Source organism: Pectinophora gossypiella, chromosome 5, assembly GCF_024362695.1.
Source record: "Pectinophora gossypiella chromosome 5, ilPecGoss1.1, whole genome shotgun sequence".
In the NCBI taxonomy this organism is placed as follows: domain Eukaryota; kingdom Metazoa; phylum Arthropoda; class Insecta; order Lepidoptera; family Gelechiidae; genus Pectinophora; species Pectinophora gossypiella.
The window spans coordinates 10,299,076-10,318,524 of NC_065408.1; the positions used below are offsets into that span (position 1 = coordinate 10,299,076).

At 36.4% G+C, this 19,449-nt stretch overlaps 1 protein-coding gene across 1 annotated transcript in view; it reads left to right on the top strand.

Annotated features, from left to right (window-relative positions):
- LOC126367150 (uncharacterized) overlaps nucleotides 1-16,170 on the top strand; it is a 193,536-nt gene extending 177,366 nt beyond the window's left edge. Inside the window, exons 17-20 of the mRNA XM_050010555.1 lie at nucleotides 4,347-4,489; nucleotides 9,225-9,455; nucleotides 11,480-11,656; nucleotides 12,443-16,170. Coding sequence (XP_049866512.1) covers nucleotides 4,347-4,489; nucleotides 9,225-9,455; nucleotides 11,480-11,623 — 518 coding nt within the window. The 3' untranslated portion in view covers nucleotides 11,624-11,656; nucleotides 12,443-16,170. The remainder of the gene's footprint in view (nucleotides 1-4,346; nucleotides 4,490-9,224; nucleotides 9,456-11,479; nucleotides 11,657-12,442) is intronic.
- The last annotated feature ends 3,279 nt before the right edge of the window (nucleotides 16,171-19,449 follow it).

The window sequence follows — 19,449 nt, forward strand, 5'->3', positions numbered from 1 at the left end:
AGTCTGGCACAACGGCTTGATCTACAAGCTTTATTCACTGGGAGTGCCAGACCGTCTCGTGCACATCATACGAGACTTCCTCTCAAATCGAACCTTTCGCTACCGCGTGGAAGGGACGCTCTCGTCACCGCACCCGATACATGCCGGAGTCCCACAAGGCTCCGTCCTCTCCCCTTTACTATTTTCATTGTATACTAGTGACATTCCCAAATCCCCTAATACCGAATTAGCTTTATTTGCGGATGATACAGCCATCTATTCTTCGTGCCGTGGTCGAGTTATGATGACCGGAATCCTCCAACGCGCGGCCAATGCCTTGGGCAAGTGGTTTCGCAAATGGAGAATCGAGGTAAACCCGGAGAAAAGTGCAGCGGTGTACTTTTCAAAGGGCTATTATAACACGCCACGGTCACGCCGTCAACTTAAAATCATTAAGATGTTTGGCAAGCCGATCCCTTGGGAGGAGCAAGTCAAATATCTCGGCGTAGTCTTAGATAGACGTCTTACTTTCAAGGCCCATATCAAACGTGTGCGCGATCGCGCCGCGTTTGTAATGGGCCGTCTTCACTGTCTCCTTAACAAGCGAAGTAAATTGTCCCTTAGGAATAAGGTCAAAATCTACACGACTTGCATCCGTCCGATCATGACCTATGCAGGGGTAGTTTTCGCTCATGCGAGTCCCTCTCAAATCCACCGTCTACAGGTAATACAAAATCGTTTCATGCGGAAAGCCACGGGAGCTCCGTGGTTCCTTCGCAATGAAAATCTGCACATTGACCTAGGTCTGCCAACCATTGCCCAATGGCTCAAATTAGCTTCCAAACGTTTTTTCGATTCTGCTCCGCACCACCCAAATCCCCTGGTAGTTGCGGCTTCCGAATACATCCCGCTTAGGGACGGTACTGAAAAGTATCGGCGTCCGAAGGACGTAATATACGATCCCGACGACCCGATTACTCTAGCCATAGAGGCAGCCAATCAGCTCGCGACACCAAACACTTCAGGACCCCGATACCGACCCCGCCGGCGTGGTCGACGATTTCCCTCATTCAGCGCTTATCGCTATCGACCCACTAGGGTCGATTAATTCTTTCAAATATTTTTCCTCTCAGACGACGCCCTGAGCCGAGGTTCGCGCCCAACTGGGCACCCTCAGGCCTGTTGTCTTAAACGTTGTACCGGGTGAGAGCCTTCAGCGCTCCCCATTTGTCCGGCCAAGTAGTTAATGCCATCTGCGGCAAATCTACAATAAGTCACGTCAAAAAAAAAAAAAAAAAAAAAAAAAAAAAAAAGAACATTAATTTTGCGACGGAAAATTCCAGTTAATATCAACTGTAAGTATATATATATATATATATATATATATATATATATATATATATATATACTTACAGTTGATATTAATATATATTTATATATTTAGGGACATCTTTTCAAGTCTAATAAATAATGAACCTCTCTCATATATTCATATTTGATAGGCAAGGTACTTAATATAATATCCTTAAGGATCATGTTGAGCTTTATTAGTGAACTTATCAGTTACCCGATACACCATTGTTTGCCTTTGGTATTGTATGATTAATAAAAAAAAGATAAGCTCAAAATAACAATATGTTGCTTATCAATTTTATAATTGTTACAATGTGAATGTGCCTTTTGCAAATTTTATTTTATTTTACCGTGATACCGAAATATCGTGTTTGCACTCATTTTAAAATCAAATCCAAGTTTGAAACATAATAATATGAAGGATACTTACTTATTACCCACTTTAAAGTGTAGTGGGACCTAAAACAAAAGAAGATTATTGTTTATACTTACTAAGTAAGTGTTGTTACGTTCTAAGCTGCCTAATTGCACTATAACTTGACAATATTAAATTCAGAAATTAGTAAGTTTAAAGCATGATATTCAATTTACATAATTTTACCTACTTGCGCTTGACATAGACGTTTTCAATTTGATACCCTATGCAAAGGTCACCAAAGCAACATCCCGTTTGTCGTTCCTTTAAAATTAAATATTCCTTCCGATAGCAAGGTTCAAAATAGTAGGTACTCGTAGGGTCTAGAATGATCTAGAGAGAAAACCCCGTAAAGACACATTGGCCCCGATTCCTGCAGACACCGCCTAATTTTATTTTAAGTTATATCCGTCATTTTCATATCCGTCGAAAAGGAAAGAGACGGATGATTCCCAGCTCTTAATTTTAGGAAGAATGAGTAAATGAATGAATAACCCGGGCGAATCAAAAAGGTATGTCGCTAGTATGCAATCCGTTTGACGTGCTGTCTACTTAACTGTGTCGGGTTATTGACTGATGTAAAATTTTTAGACGGTTGGTTTAAAATTGACGTGTGTTCCATAAATTTTATGCTTGTTGATTACCCGTCCCTTTCCTTTTCGGCGGATAAGAAAATGACAGATATAACTTAAAATAAAATTAGATGGTATTTACAGGAATTAGCACCAATAGCTCCATTGAAACAAGTATTATCGTCAATATTACTTAGATGTATAAAAATGTACCTTGTGCTACCTATGTAAGGTAGTTGAATTACTCGTGATTCGAACTCCTAATTCCTTAAGAGATTTTCTCTCAACATCGACTGTATATATACTTTATATCTATTGCATTTTTAATAAGGGACTTTCCGGGCTACGTTCCTCAAAAAAATACAGATGGCGTTGTACAGCTGGAACGTGATAATTACCTATTTTCTCATTTATTTTATTTTGTTTGGGAAGCTTACAGCTTAATTCACTCAATTCAGTTTTTCTCTCATCAGTGACTGTATATTGTATACATTATATATATTACATTTTAAATATATTACTCGGGTACATAATTATTCAAAAATATATGTAAACATAATGATTGCTTGATATTTGGATAACAATATGTATAGAATCATGTTGCTACCTATATTGCTTCTCTTTATTTTGATCAGAATAATAATGGGTGGAAGACATCTTCCACCATAGACCATAGACAGATTCCAGGCACAATTACATAATTGTGCCTGGAATTTGGGTGTCATGAAAAGGGTCAACATTTATACCCTAGAACAAAGAAGATGCATGATGTCTGTTATTCATAAAATTAGAAGCTTAAACGAAGGAAAATCTTTACAGCACCATCTTTATTGTTTTTGAGGAAGCCTGGAAAGTCCCTCATTCCTTAAGAGTTTTTCTCTCATCAGCAATTGTATATTGTATACATTTTAAATATATTGCGAATGGCTTAGCATCGACTGCGCTTGAAGCATAAGTAATATTTAATTAAGTAGTCTGGTGTGGCATTTTTCTTACCTCTGCCTTTCTTACCTTAACTAGTTTTTGTTTGCTTGTCAATTCTTGTTACTAACTGTAATATAATGTTATTAAACATTATATTGATTTATATTGTTATATTGAATGTTTTCCTTTGTGCGTCTTTGTGATAACTGGCTAACTTTACATCACCAACAAGTATTATGTCGTCTGATTTATAGATGACAAATCTACAATTAAATCGTCCTTAAAAATTGGTGACTACAAGTATTGAGCATCTTAAAATTAGTATGTTAAAGTAAATTATTTAAATAATGTACAAATTAATAAAATCTACCCAATTATTAGGGGCGTTTTGAATAATTTTTTGATTGTGTGATATTAATTGTGATTGTGTTTGTTTGTGTATGAAATGGGTTAAGTTATTTTGATGGCGACGACAAGTCAAGTGCAATACCTATAGGCCCCGATTCCTGCAGATACATCCTAATTTTATTTTAAGTTATACCTGACATTTTCTTATCCACCGAAAAGGAACGGGACGGATGATTGTCAACTGTGAATTTTAAAATGAATGTATAACCCGGGCGAATAAAATACGCATCTCGCTCAAATGACGTACTTAATTCTGGGTTGGTCAATATCAAATTTTGGGGTCTTTGAAATTTCTGCCTAAAATTGTCGTGTTTATAAATTTTATGCCTGTCGATTACCTGTCCCTTTCTTTTTCAGCGGATAAGAAAATTACAGGTATAACTTAAAATAAAATTAGATGGTGTATACAGGAATCAGCACCATTGTTGGTTATAATACGTTGCATGAACTAAGAAGGGCGTTTCATTGTTCCCCGTGTTTTTAGCTCTAATGTGCGTGGTCTAGAAATGAACAGCATGATTTTTAAGTAGGTACATGCATATAAATCTATTCAATTTGTGTCTCATCTCATTCGTTAGGTAAGTATTAAAAATAGGTACTAGGAAGCAAAATTGAATATTACCTACTCTTGACTTGTCGCCGCTATCTCCACATAAATCTCGAATGGAAATAACAGCGCGTTTTAATATATCCAGCACCATCATCGCCGGTGCACAGCAGGCGCCTGCTGAGCGCCCGTGGAGGCCGCATGAGCAGCGTGGAGCTCCCTGATGAGCCTGACAAAAGCCTATCATCGAACAGTGCCAGCCCCTGCCCCTCGCCGGTAAAACAGCCTAGCGTAAGTAGATGCACTCTAGTTGCTTCGCATTGCTAGCACTTCGTTTACAAGTTAATGCAGAGCGTGATGCTCGTAATTACCTACTAAACGATCCAGTGAACTTCATATCACCTTTATCCACATTTTCAACCACGGAATAGAAAAGAGAGATTGAAAGGGCCAAGTGAACGTGAAACGCGCGCCATACAAATATGAGCAAAGAATTCATACTTGAACTTTGCACTCCATACGTCTGCAAACTTTACGACGAAAAGTCGTCTTTTGCGTTATCTGCAGGCCAAAAAATCAAATATCGACTATCATTCAAGGAGATCCCTTCTTATCACATGGTTTAAAAACCTTCCCTGGATAAAGGAATATTTCGAGACAAATATGAGCCAAATCGGTTCAGCCGTTTGCGAGTTTTAGCGAGACTAACGAACAGCAATTCATTTTTACATACATAATTATCTACTTTTAGATTTATGAAACTATATAGACTTCGATTATACGGCGCATTAAGCTCGTTCCTGGGAATTACTATAAGTCCGTCCCTGAAAAGTATTATCTTCTTTCAAATCCCTTTAGTAGTGATGTTGAACCAACTTAGAAATATAAGTACTTACTTTCGCATTTACTCATATTAGTGTGATATAATAATTATTACCACACACGGCTAGTGAAAAGTGAAAACGTTTCAAGCGTTGTCTAGGGGACAATGTCTAGTGGCACTTTCGTTAGTAAATTTTATAACGTGATATATATTTTAACTAAGCTTATCGCATGTCTGTCAACATACCTAACATAAACTTCATTCCGTACTGACCGGCAGTCATTAAATTACCTTTTACGTACTTACAATATAGTGACATTTTTCCACACTCCACTCGCTAAAGTCGGCCAGGGAAAGACAGCAGATGACCTTTATTAAAGTATGTCCCTAATTCTGTCGACTATGTCCTTTATGTCTTACTCAGACACTCTTTCATTAATCTTATTCGCTGCTGTACTCGTATGCCTACGTTTATTTCGTATCTCGACTTTCCATATCCTATCATTGTCCTATTATCTATTAAAAATGTGTAGATAATTGTTTATTATTATAACACACAAGTAGACACATTTATAATTAAATAGCAGATATCGTCAAATCATAATAATATTGTCACTCACGTACAAATAAAAGCTCTCGTAGATTATCAGTATCTACGCCATGCCTCAAGCTTTCTGAACCGCAAAAACTATACCGCTATGCCAAGATTAGATTAGATTTGGTAAGAAAGGGGTTAGGCAACCCGCTACTGCGGCCTTAACCCTTTCATTAGCATTGACACAATATTTGCCAGCTACTTTTTTACGTATTGTCGGGAAACAGTACTTTAGGTAGGTACTGAAAATAAAGCTTGAGCCTAGTAGTGACATCTATTGGCTATTCAACACAAGCTATTCAACAACCCTGCTGCGTTTGGATTGGGTTGCATTGGCCATTGTGATATATTGACATTAATTTCACGATGGCGGCTCAAGCATACGGAATGAAGGTACGTATTGAGAAATCCATAAATATCTAAAAAATAAGGAGGGGATCCTTTGTATCCTTATTGTATGTGTTTGAAAATACATTTTCCTAGCTATATGAGTAATTATTTGTGAAAAATACGTCTCGTACGATCAGAATAATTTGCTCGAAAATTGAAAACTGTACGTCACTATATGGTTGCCAAAGCCCGTCATGGAAGGCGATATATAAAATAAAAACTATGAAAATGTATGTATTTTGAATCACTTGTAGTCCTGAATCAATTTGCGACATTGAAATAATTTGTACTTATAACATTAGTCGCTCCTTTATCTAGGTGCCTGCCATTAAATAATTTTATATAAGCAAATATGTAAAGTATAAAAAGGATGTCTAAAGGTTTTTTCTTCGATATATAGATATATATACGTATATACGTGTAAATTTTCATATCTAATTGAGCTTTAGAAAGCCCTTCTAACTTCCTTTCTCGTTCAAAATTCCTTTTTGATTTTTGTTCTTCTTCAATCGTGTGGATTGTGAGGTGAATTATCAAGCTCATCAACCCTGATGTCAGGATTATTATTGAGCCGCCAAAGGCCCCTAACATGGCTCATGTAACGACTACTTACATGAGCCATGTAAGTACCATACTAACCGGGACCAACGGCTGGTTGGTTGATTTTTATAAATAAAATATTAAAAGACACGTCACGTGAAACAGCTTTCATTTTCAATTTTGACACAACTCTTTATCACTTTCGACACATACGCCTGAAAAATAAAAATCTAAACATTGCCCTCGTGAAACCAACAGGCGCAATCATTTATTACAATGTAACCAGAACGTTACTTATCAAAATCAAATCAAATCAAATATACTTTATTGCACAGAACTAAAATTTCGACAATCAGACATAACACACACACACACACTTATGTAGTCACAACCTAATAATTTGAAAATCAATCTACTTTTTTGTTTTGAGTCGAGACTAATTAATTTCCATAAAATCCAATGAACTCAAATCAATTGAAAGCAGCACCTAACGAGAAATAAAGTACTCGTATAAATATCACATGAAGTACAAATATCACAGTGCAAATTTCGAATGTTCATTTATTTGCGCCACTCAAGGTGTTTCTGAATTTAAATTATATAAAAAAACTACGCTTACAAAAGTAAAAATCATCAAAATTGGACCTGACCCTGGCGAATTAGAAGTAGTTAGGAAACTTGGGCTTTATTGACTCCACTAATTACCTTCGCTTTAGAGTTCTCTTGACCTGGCCTTTCTTCTTTCTTCGTTCTCTCTTCCGTCTTCAGTGCTTGGTTTTCGGTCTTCTTTTTCTTGTCATGATTATGATTGAAACTTTCTTTACGCTACTTTATTATTTGGTCTTGCCCGTGAAAGGGTTAAAAGATTCATTGTGGTTGACCCCTTGTCAGATGCCCCTTTCCGAACTAATGCCAAGAACAGTCTCAAGTACATATCTGATGAGATTTTCTCTTTTCTAGCTTCCTAGAATATTATTCTTGCTGACAATGTGAATATTATACTAAGAAACAACATTCCACGAGTTTTCTTTTTGCTGTATCGAAGCTTAGATACCTACCTACTTATTTTTTTGTGTAGGTAGAGCTTAGGCAACAGAAACGAGGTATATTACACGTAGAATGAATTATACGTTCTGTAGACTTAATAAATACCTAAGTAGTAGAGTCACCACTATAATTTATTTTAGAAACAAAATGATTACTAGCTCTTTTTCCTACTGTTAGTGTTTCTTCTGATACGGAATGTTCGAGACACAGACAATTAGACAATACTTATGATTATAAGATTCCATTCCGATATTTCTACTAATGACCAATTAGGCCATATATTTAATAATTATCAACAATTTTCAATTGCTTTGTTGTTTAGGTATATCATATCATTATATTTAGAAATTGAGACAGAAAATTGAGATTAAATATATTGTGTGTGTGTGACTCGAACGGGACTTGAATCCGCAGCTCTTGTGAAGCCGGGACGAGCGTGTTAACCATTACACCAACGGGTCCTCCTGTCTATGAAAAATTCTTTTGATTGTATTAAGCTGACGCCCGTCTATTTAGAATATTGAGTACTAAGTCTATAGTTACATGTAGATTTCAACATAACATAACATATCATAACATAACATAACATAACATAACATAACATAACATAACATGATTTTCGTTTTTATTGCTTAGGAAAGTCACAAAGAGTAAGTCTCTAATACATAATTTTGGTTTTCTCTATAAGTTCATTTCTCAAATTTTCCGGAAAAATCCAATACGCTTTCACTACGAGTTCGCATGTACCTACAACGCTTATCGGGGTTAGATTTATCTTAATCACCGGGTTCTTGCTATGAAACCGGCGACTTTATATGTATTAGAGTTTTTCCGTGGGAAGGGCCCTAATGGAATCCTATTCCTATTTACTCACGCCTTTTCATGAACTGAAATGAGACTGAAAATTTTCAGAGTAAGTAAACGAATTAAGTAGGCACCTATAACTCTGCTTTTCTGTAGGGTCTTAGCTATTTTATACAAAAACGTAGCTACATAAGTAGTAGACACTTATCCAATATTAACAGTTCTAAACTTTTTGGATCATCTAGATACTTATCTAGCTTTTTAGCAGGATGTTTTCGCTAAAGTTACACTTCGAAGTTACGCCTTGTTCAATCCTAAGAAAACTACCTATGTACAGTCATGAGCAATATAATGTACCCACTTTAGGACTATATCGAACTAACATATTTGACATTTAGTGAGGCTTACAATTCAATTTGTCAAAAAAGTTAATGTGACATGGTACCAAAGTGTATACATATTAATGCTCGTGACCGTACTTAAATACCTATCTTTTATACCTGCCTCAAATCAATGATTTAATATTACCCGACTACAGCGGAGCAAAAAGGATTGTTATGTGTTTAACCGCTATGTATATGCGTGAATGCACGTCGGTGCCCTCCTGACTCTTAAACCTCTATTGGGAAGAATTTCAGTGAAATTTAGAGGGCGATTTTTCCATAGTCGGTTGTATTTTTTAAACAAATACAAATATACTTTATTGCACCAAAATATTAAGATATAATTACAAAAGACTCTTAACTAGGTACATGACAAATGGCGGCCTTATCGCTTAAACTTAGTATACCTATTTATTTAAAATCTTCACCTTTTATCAATTTCAGAAGCATCAACGTCTGCTGCCGACAAACTTGTATGTAATTCTATACAACTTTAAATCGCGTCATGCGGATGAACTGGATCTGAAAGCCGGGTACAAGGTGACCGTCATCGATACTTCCGATCCTGATTGGTGGAAGGGCAAATGCTTGGGCAAGATCGGATACTTTCCCTCTAAGTACTGCACGAAGCTTCAGGCTGGGGAAAGACCTCTTCAGGTTACTCATAACCTACAGGTAAATTATAGTTAAAACATAAAAAATAACATAAGTAGCCTTAACTTAATACATAACATACATAAACTGCCTATATACGTCCCACTGCTGGGCACAGGCCTCCCCTCAATCAACCGGAGCGGGTATCGAGCATACTTCACCACGCTGCTCCATTGAGGTAATTTTACGGCTAATAGCCGGGACCAACGACTTAACGTGCCTTCCGAAGCAGGAAATCAACTTATTTTTCATAAAATCAGGTGATTCAAGCCTGTAAAGTCCTTACCAAACAAAGAACAGTCTCACAAAGTGATTTCGTCAATGCCCCATCGGGAATCGAACCCGGACCTCCAGATCGTAGGCCTAACGCTCTAAGTCTAACCACTAGATCACGGAGGCTGTTCAGTTATAGATATTTTGACTAATTTCTGATGTTTTCTTCTGACTCTGAACTATCTAGCTAAAGTTTTTAACGGATTAGCCAATAGAAAGAGATATGGAATAAATATAAGCTGCCCGCGTGACGTTTTGTTAGGTTATATCAATCCCATATTAATTATTTCTATTCTATTGGCATTGTCAAAACTCTTTGGCTAGGCGAGGTTTACCTACTATGTATCCACGATATAAATGATTTATGGCAAGCAAAACCTAGGTCTCAAAGCGTGACTATTCGTGACCGTATTCGTAGCATCAAACAACCCACAAATTAGGGGTACTTAATTAGGTACCATTGGTACCTAATTCCATTGGTACCTAATTCCGGCCTTCTTCAATACCGTTCATTGGTACCTAATCAAAGGAAGTAGTAGGATCAACCATGATGAACGAAGCCGATTCAGATTGGAGCAAATCAAACATCGACTTTGTCGTACCGCGTAAGCAGCCAAGATGGCGATCCCCGATTCGTGACGTCACATGACAAGCCGCCACTGCTAGCCCTTGATGACGTAAATGTTACCATTAAATTGGTATCTCCAACAGTCCAAGGACGTCAATTTTACCATCGAAAATGAAGTCAATTACTAATTGACTAATTGTATTTAATTACTATAATTTTTCGGCATATATAAAAATAATTAAAACTGTACGTAAATCTTTTTCTAAAAGTACAAAATTTCCTTGCAAAGTAAATTAAAAATATTGGACGTGGGTAATTTATTTTTTACGAAATGAAACGTAGGGTAGGAAGACGTCAGCTGGGCTAACCTAGAGATGCTAGCGTTAGCTAAAGTTTTGCATACGTGGTTTTTTCTTATACCATGGGATCAACGATAGGTATAAATACATTTTACTTGAATTTACGTAACCGTATTTAGCACAGTTCATCAGATCTACATCCTATTTCGGATAGTACTTGTAACTCTGACCATTAGGTAAGGATCACTCATAACACAGCATCACGCATGTATCCCCAAAGGGGTAGGCAGAGGTGTATAATACAGGGTGTTAGTGACATCGTAATCAAAACTTTGAGGCATGATTTAGACCATGATTCTGAGTTGATATTAAGTAGAATTTTTCGTCGCAAAAATATGGCACGGAAAATAATTTAAAAATCAACACTAAAATTTTCTTGAGCTTTCCAACAGAAAAAACCACTTGATATCAATTCAGAGTCATGGTCTGAATCATCCCCCTCAGTATTCGCTACGATGTCACTAATACCCAGTATAGACACACTCCTCGCCAGCTATGCTTAAGTCCCGTGTAATAGAGCGCGAGCCTATTGCCACTAACCGGACGCAAATCCTGGAAACCACGTGATTAATTACGTCATTAAACACACCATGGTAGAGACACGCACGGGGGGGATAGGCACGGTAGGGATCACGGCAGTTAATATGTACGTATACCACAATATGGTTCTGTACGTCAACGTGTTAACTACTTACGATAGGTATATAAATTGCTCCACCGAACGAATCAATGTGTGATCAAGAGTCAAAAGAGAGAGAGTAAGGTGATATTATCTTACTGTAGGCGTCGCCCGAAATAAATGCTTTTATATTTTATAGTTGTAATTTTAAAATTACCATCTTCAGGTGTCCGACGGCGACAACGGCTTGATGCTCCTCAGAGATCAGATAGTGATCCAAGTTGGCGACGAGGTCGATGGCATGGTCATGATCCGCTCCGGTGACAACCGCCAGGGGGTGTGTCCTATCAAGTTCCTTCAGGAGGTGTGACGCTTTCATCTGCCTGTCTTCTATTACTTGAAGGTAAGTGTGATCTCTTTAGTCGTTCAGCCATGTCTCTCTGAATGGGTTGGCTACCAGCACACCTTGGACACTTCATACAAAAACCTCGTTTCACACAGACACTACACATTGATTTGATTGATTTTTTACCCTCGTCGACCACACACGAATCCAAACACACGCACTCTCGCTCACACACATACCCATGCACGCTCGCTCGCTCACACAGTCACACTCAGACATACACACGCACACACACACACACACACGTAAGTTAATGTTTGTACTTATCTCATAAATTATGCTTCGGGCCGATAAAAGCCGAAGCTTGAAGTTGTAATAGGTACGTAAATATTATAGGTAGGTTTCTGGTAGAAAATTGAAATACCTACTGGTGCTAATTAATTACATAACCTTAATTAAATATTAAGATTTTAAGACTGTAATTACACAATTCTCAAGAGAATTGATAACACGTTCTGTCTAATTAAGGTCAGACTGTTCTATCTCATTCAAGTTACGAAATTGCTAACTAAAATTAATTCCTACCTATAAACTTTGGTGCCCACTTGGGAAGTAACTAGATGTCCCAACAAAATACCTATGTTTCGTACCAATTACTAACTACGATTACGTATGGGAATGGGAACCTAAATGTCTTTACCTATTAGCATAGTACCTAACGCATGGTCACTTTTGAAGGTCATTACTAAAATTGTTTCGTCCTTCACCGTGACGACCTTGAATAAACCACGCTTATTCGTATCCATTACGGCGATTACTATAATTACACGTATTTTATTACAGAAACGTGGATCGCTATCTGAAGAGACTTTACCTGCCTATGACCCGAAACCTGTGAGGAGTGCCCCTGTGACGCCTTCTGACAGCGAAATGTCTACATGGCCGGACAAAAGTTGGGGGAGAGCGAGCCAGGCTTCGACATCGACGTCAGACAAGGCAAACTATGATTCGTCGGAAGGAGTATGGTGGTGGCGTCGGCCGCTCGATGTCCGTAGAACCCAGTGCCGTCGTTGTGGGGCCAACTCCTCTACCAGACCCCTAAGGATGATGCCGTGTATCGGCGTGGCGCAGGAGGAAATCGAAGCGCGTCGCCCCCTCATGTCTCGTGACCGCCCCCTGCTTTTCGTCAGGCAGTTGTTTCTATAGATTTAGTTCCCTAGAGCGTCTATGTTATCGGCGTTTCAATGTAACGCGCCTTATCGTAACTAACGCCCCATACAAAAGTTACAATAGAATATCGTAAATAAAACTACATTAGATTATTAGTAACTGTCAGTGATTCGGTGTTAACTGACATAGGTACTTTAAATAAAGTAAATTAGCCATAGTTAACAAGGTAATTTTTTTGTGTGAATTGGCCTATGATTTATGAGTAAAATTCGGTCCCTCCATATTTATATCAAAACACCAAACTTTATTTATTACTTAAATTATTATGTCAAATATATTGTGCTATAATATCATACATACTTATTACAAAAATATGAAAGATAGATAACGCGTGAAAATGAGGGTAGGAAATATGAATTGAAACATCGATGTTTGTGGTACTTACTTGTCATTATGGACTGTTCCCGGCTCAAGTTTCACGGTTATCTAAGTCCACACAAAGAATTATATACTTGTGACATATCATTTTTTGAATATTTACTATATTTATTGATTTAATTGTGATATAAGGTAATTAGTTAGGCACTATTGAAGCATGTTTTGGAAGAGTTTAATTGTTTTAATTTTCACTCTGAATTATATTTATAAATATATATTATAATATATAAGCACAGAAGTATATTTTGTTAAGCTTATAAATATATCTTATGCTAAATATTTCGTTTGCATTTCAAAGCATAGGTATTATAAAGCAAAGCCATGCAAAACTATGAAACATGCGATACTATTAAAGACTCCTTATATTGTTTCGCTTAGCAGAAACTAACATCTTAGAGTATTATTAGCTTAGTAAAATCATAATTTCTAGGACACTGTAATTTGGTATCTTTAGGAGTAAAAAAATATCGATCTATCAGAAGTGTTTTTTCTAGTTTATATTCAGTTGAAGTGTTTTTGAACACTTTTAGATAGATACTGTAGAACCTCAAAGTATAATTTGACTTGCGGTCGATCAAGAAAATTTTCATCCAAGAAAATTTGAGTAAATTAGATGTAACAGAAATATTATGTAAAAAAAGTACCTACGAAACGCAATAGTAAAAAGAAATAGTACTTACCTCTAGAACATAAAATTACTTGCCAATTGCAGAATAAATGACTTAGACCTAAGTAGTCGCTGAGCCATGTCATAGACTATTACGGCTCACTAATAACCCTGACACCAGGGATGATGAGGGTGGTTGACCTCACAAGGTCACAACCCACACGATAAAAAAAGATAAACATCGAACACATTCATAATACGGCAGAAACAAAAATTAAACAAAATAATGTTAACTGCAGTTATCTTTAGACATATAGATAAGAAATGGTGCTGCGCCGCCATTTTTTAAACTTATAGAAGACGCACTATAAGTTTCGGAAAGAATGTTAGCACTCTGTACTAAGTAGCCAACACTATTTAGGTTAGGTACTCAGTACACATACGGTTACGCTAATATAATACTTGTAAAGGTAATATTCCTAATTTTGTCTTCGTTGTCCTTTCGACCAACCTTCTGTCTGAACTTTAGATATTTAGTTAAAACATTATAAGCCGTCCCCTTGAAGTTTTAAGTGTAACTGCGAGTGTAAATTTTACATTACCCATAGAATAACCAAATTAATGTAAGGCATATTATATATTGTTCGTAAGAAGATATTTATACGGACTTAATGGAATACTTTGACAAAATAAATCGAATTTCGTTGTTGAAAGTTGAAACATAAGTAATTCTGGTATTTATAAAATTCGCAGCGTACAGATTATTCAATGTACATCGGTTCAAATATTATACAGGGTGTTAGTGACATGGTAACGAAAACTTTGAGGGATGATTCAGGCCATGATTCTGAGTTGATATCAAGTGGAATTTTCCGTCGCAAAAGTATGGAATGGAAAATAATTTTAAAAAACACAACAAAAATTATGAATTTTCCGACAGGAAATTCCACTTGATATCAACTCAGAATCATGGCCTGAATCACCCCCCTCAGTATTTGTTACGGTGTCACTAACACCCATACTTACTTGTATGGCTACCTGTATGTACTGGTACAGGGTGTAAGTGACATCGTAACGAATACTGAGGGAGCTCATTTAGCTCATTATTCTGAGTTAATATCAAGTGGAATTTTCGATCGCAAAAGTATAGAATTGAAAGTAATTAAAAAAATAATGAAAAAAATCATGAATTTTGCGACGGAAAATTCCACTCGATTTTAACTCAGAATCATGGTCTGAATCATCCCCCTCAGTATTCGTTACGATGTCACTAACACCCAGTATAAATATTAATAGGCAACATAATAGAGGTAAAACCGACACATAACATATTTTTCCCATGAGTATATTATTAAATACTACAGAAATATAATACATATTTATGTCACCAAAAATGATATTTTTATGGAAAAGCACAGCTTATAATAGGTGTACGGTAGAATTAAAGTATAGAGATTAAAAAATAGTATTATATTACATAATACGTACCTACTCATAGTAACTGAATGTGTGTTAGGTGCCTAGTACCTGCCCTGAAGTTTTGCTAATATACACGCGACGTACCTACCTACAGATAGCAACTAAATATTAACATGAATGAATATGTTAATCGTATGTTTATTCAACGCCGAAATTAGTTTTTTTACGTGTTTTACCCGCACAGTGAGTATATTTTCAATAAATACTAAATTATGTATCTTGAAAGATGCTTTTTGCACTCCATAGTTATGGAATATTTCGGTTAAGCTACCTACTTAAATATATTTTTTCACACGCTCACGAGTTTGATTATATTTTACAAGCAAATAGTTTCAAGCTAAACATACTTTTTATACTTACGTATTTTGTGTACCTATTTCCAAAGAGGGTAACCTTAGCAAAACGGAACCAAATTATTACCTAAAATATTTATTGTGATAGGTGATAGGGATACCTAACGATACCCAAGTGAGATGTTTATAATGTAACTAAATGGATATTTTAATAATATACACGTGATGAGATTATAAATTAGTTATTATATGCATTATACGAGGCCTTTCCTCAACAATGCAATGAACTAGGTATTTGAGGATGCGATGGGTTTGGGCGAGGAAAATAAGCTAAACAATAAAGAGTAATAAACAATTTTAAAGTACGTACCTATGTTATAAAAATAAGTTTTCAAAATATTTTTTTTTATGTTCTCCACTTGGCAGTTTTTCTATTAAGTTGTTTTTTGGTCAGCAAAAAGAAATTTAATTATGTACCTACTTATATGTTTTATACTATACTCTTTTTTGCCAAACTGTACCTTATATTTCTTTTATTTTTACGTCTCTTTAATAGTTTTATTAAATTAAAAGTAGATTTTTAATATTTTGTTTTATTGACTGTTAAGAAATAAGATAATTATTGAATTTTCGCGTCAAATTATGTATTTTATTTGATCCAAAATGAATAGGTATTTAATAATATTTAGAAATTTATATTTCCGTTAAATCTTGACATATTTTAAATGACGAGAATGGATTTAGAGTCTAGACACATTTATACGCACCGACCTCCTGCATCCGCGCACGCGGTTGCTGTGATAAGCATCAGAAAGCATTCTCTCAACCAAGCAGAAGTGAGAAAGAGAATATTTTCCGTACAATGAAGGACTTTCCATGTGACGTTCCTCAAATAAATACAGACCGAGCTGTACGTTTGACCATAAGCTGCCTTCGTTTGACCTTCTAATTTCATGGATAACAGACATATTATGCGTCTTTCATCTTTGTTTTTGGGTATAAATGATGGCCTTTGTTTTTACACCCAGGCACAACATTTCCACTCATTAGTATTCTGATCAAAATAAAGAGAAGAAAAACAGTGCCTAGCAAACATAATCCTGTGTGTATCTGATCCTTATATCAAGCAACAATTGTTTTATATGCCTCTGCCATTAGAATATATTTTTGAGTAATATGTACCCCAAGCAATGAAATAATAGATAGTTACACGTCAAATCTGAATAGCCGATGCGATAAATGTGCGTTTTAGACTGCTAATTCTATTAGAAGGTGACATGTTAATATTATCCAAAAATTAGAGAAGTTTGACAATTTGAGGATTCTGATGAGGAAAGGCCACAGATTAAATATTAATAACACGAATTATCCAAAGAGCTATACAGTAAGTTACACGGTTAGGTTTAGCTGAAACATGTCACATGATTGAAGTTGAGTTCGTTTTATTGGATGCCTTCAACCGCATATCGCCTTACTTGCATACCTGAGTAGATAGATACCTACTTAAACTTAAAAGTTTCATTAAAAATAAATAAGACACTCCTGTACCCTTGGAGGGGTAGGCAGAGGTGTGTACTACATACCACTTACTCCTCGCCAGCTATTGTTACTAACTGGACACAAATCCTGGAAATCACGATCAACTCATAAAGTCAAATTCAATGGTTTAAAGCCCGATCCAGGATTCAAACTAACTATGCACACTACGAAAAACCGAATTCAGGTAAAAAAATCAGACCACTTCTTTCTTGCACGCCGACAGAGGCTGTTTTCAAAAATTCTAAGTCATAAATTTGTTATCTGCCTACTCACAAACGTGATAGGTAGTTACATCTTTATGAAATAAATAAATACATAGCGGTCAAACACACAACCCTCCTTTTTTGCTTTTGCTTCGCCGCAGTGGGTTAAAATGCTACTTAACTCAGTTTTATGAGCGACTGAAGTAGCATCCAATGAAATCTACTCAGTGTAGCGCCGTTTAGGTACTTATTTGTGAATTTGGATAATGAATGAACCTCTAGAAATGTACCCATGTCGCTTGATTTATGTTGAAAATGCGTTGGAGACGTATTTTTGAATCGTACGTTTTCGATTCGAGCGCGAAAGTATACCTATTTCGCGTAGCACATCAGAATATGTATCAGAACTTGACATTTTCAATATGACACGGGTATATATTTTCGCACGTGAGTTGGGGACGAACGATCAAAAAATACGAGTCACTGTTTGTTCCTGAGTTTACGAATGTTGTGTTAGATTAAATAAAGATTGTGTCATGTAATGTGTTGTTTCTCTTATTAAGTACTTACCTCTATAATTCCCATTCTAAATAGTTTAAAATTATGTTTTATTACCAAGAACGGCTCTGTGGTCCAGTGGATGACGATCCGGAAGCCCCGGGTTCGAATCCCGGTGGGGACATATCATAAAAATCACTTTGTAATCCCTAGTTTGGTTAAGACATTACAGGCTGATCACCTGATTGTCCGACAGTAAGATGATCCGTGCTTCGGAAGGCACACAACAGCTGTTGGTCCCGGTTACTACTAACTTACATTTTTATTACTTTTTTAAATGTAAACTCGAGTTGGTAACACTGAAAATACTTACTATTACGTCAGCAACCACCAGCTATGTTATAAAAAAACAATCAAAACATAACAGGCCGTATAATTCATTTAAATTCGTCCGACACACCCTTGACCGTTATCCAATTTTCTTTTATTTACGCTTAAATGATACTTCAATGACCTCTAACGGCTTCGTGTTGCCTTCTAACACTGATAAGGGTTTCCTTCATACAAAAGACATCAACGAGTCCATTGTTAATGTTCCATAACAATGATTTTTTATCATAACTTTAAAACTACTAATCTGATTTTGATAAAACATACACTGATCCCTAAGTTAGACGATACCTACTTAATCCGATTAAAAAGGAGAATTAATAAATCTTGTGTTTAATTTTACTAAATTATGGCAAAGGTTAGGTACGATTAGGTACGGAACGGCACATCAATTGTACCTACGGTCTACCTAACCTAACAGCGTCATCTATACTATGCAATGCTAAGTAGGTATTTATATAAAACTTCCCACACCTACCCATTATCACTGCAGTGATAACCAGTCACATTACCTACCTACGTAACGATCAGTTATTCTAAACGTGCTGTAGATGGCGCTAGACGTATGTTAAAACTTTAAAAATGTACGAATAAGAAATACTTTTAAATAAATCCTTTCGGCCTAGTGCACGCTATTAACAAACATCAATGTAAAATCAAATTGATAGTTATCAGGAATTGCCGTAATAAATAGCTGTAGTCTTACTGGCTAGATACCTACCACCAGTCAGCGCCAAAAGACTTAAAAGAAATTCCTATCTTTCATTCTGAAACTAAAAAATATTATGGGATTATCGAACCGAAACATTCAGAGTCAGTTACGCTACATGCGCAGACTGAGTGGTGGAATGGCGAGACGACCCTCGCCTCCTCGCTGTGTCGATAACCTGCACCAGCCTACCAGCACGCTTGCGCGCCTGCGCCGTGACGTCTCCCAGAGGCGGCACTAACCCAGACGCATTCCAATGGATTCGCAAACGCACGACGTACTATCGTGTTTTTACAATTTCATCAGTCACCTACATAAATACGTTTAACAAAAAATCTCATTATTCATACCATTTTTTTAAAAAAGACCAGACTTATTGTTTATTTTCAACTCTAAAGAACTAAGTTCGACAGACTCCAGTCCAGTATGCCGCCTCTGATACTTTAAACATTCCACCGCACAGATGGCAGCACTGAAAATATTTGACATTCCGCGGATTCCAATCGCAGTGGGCTCGGCTCAAA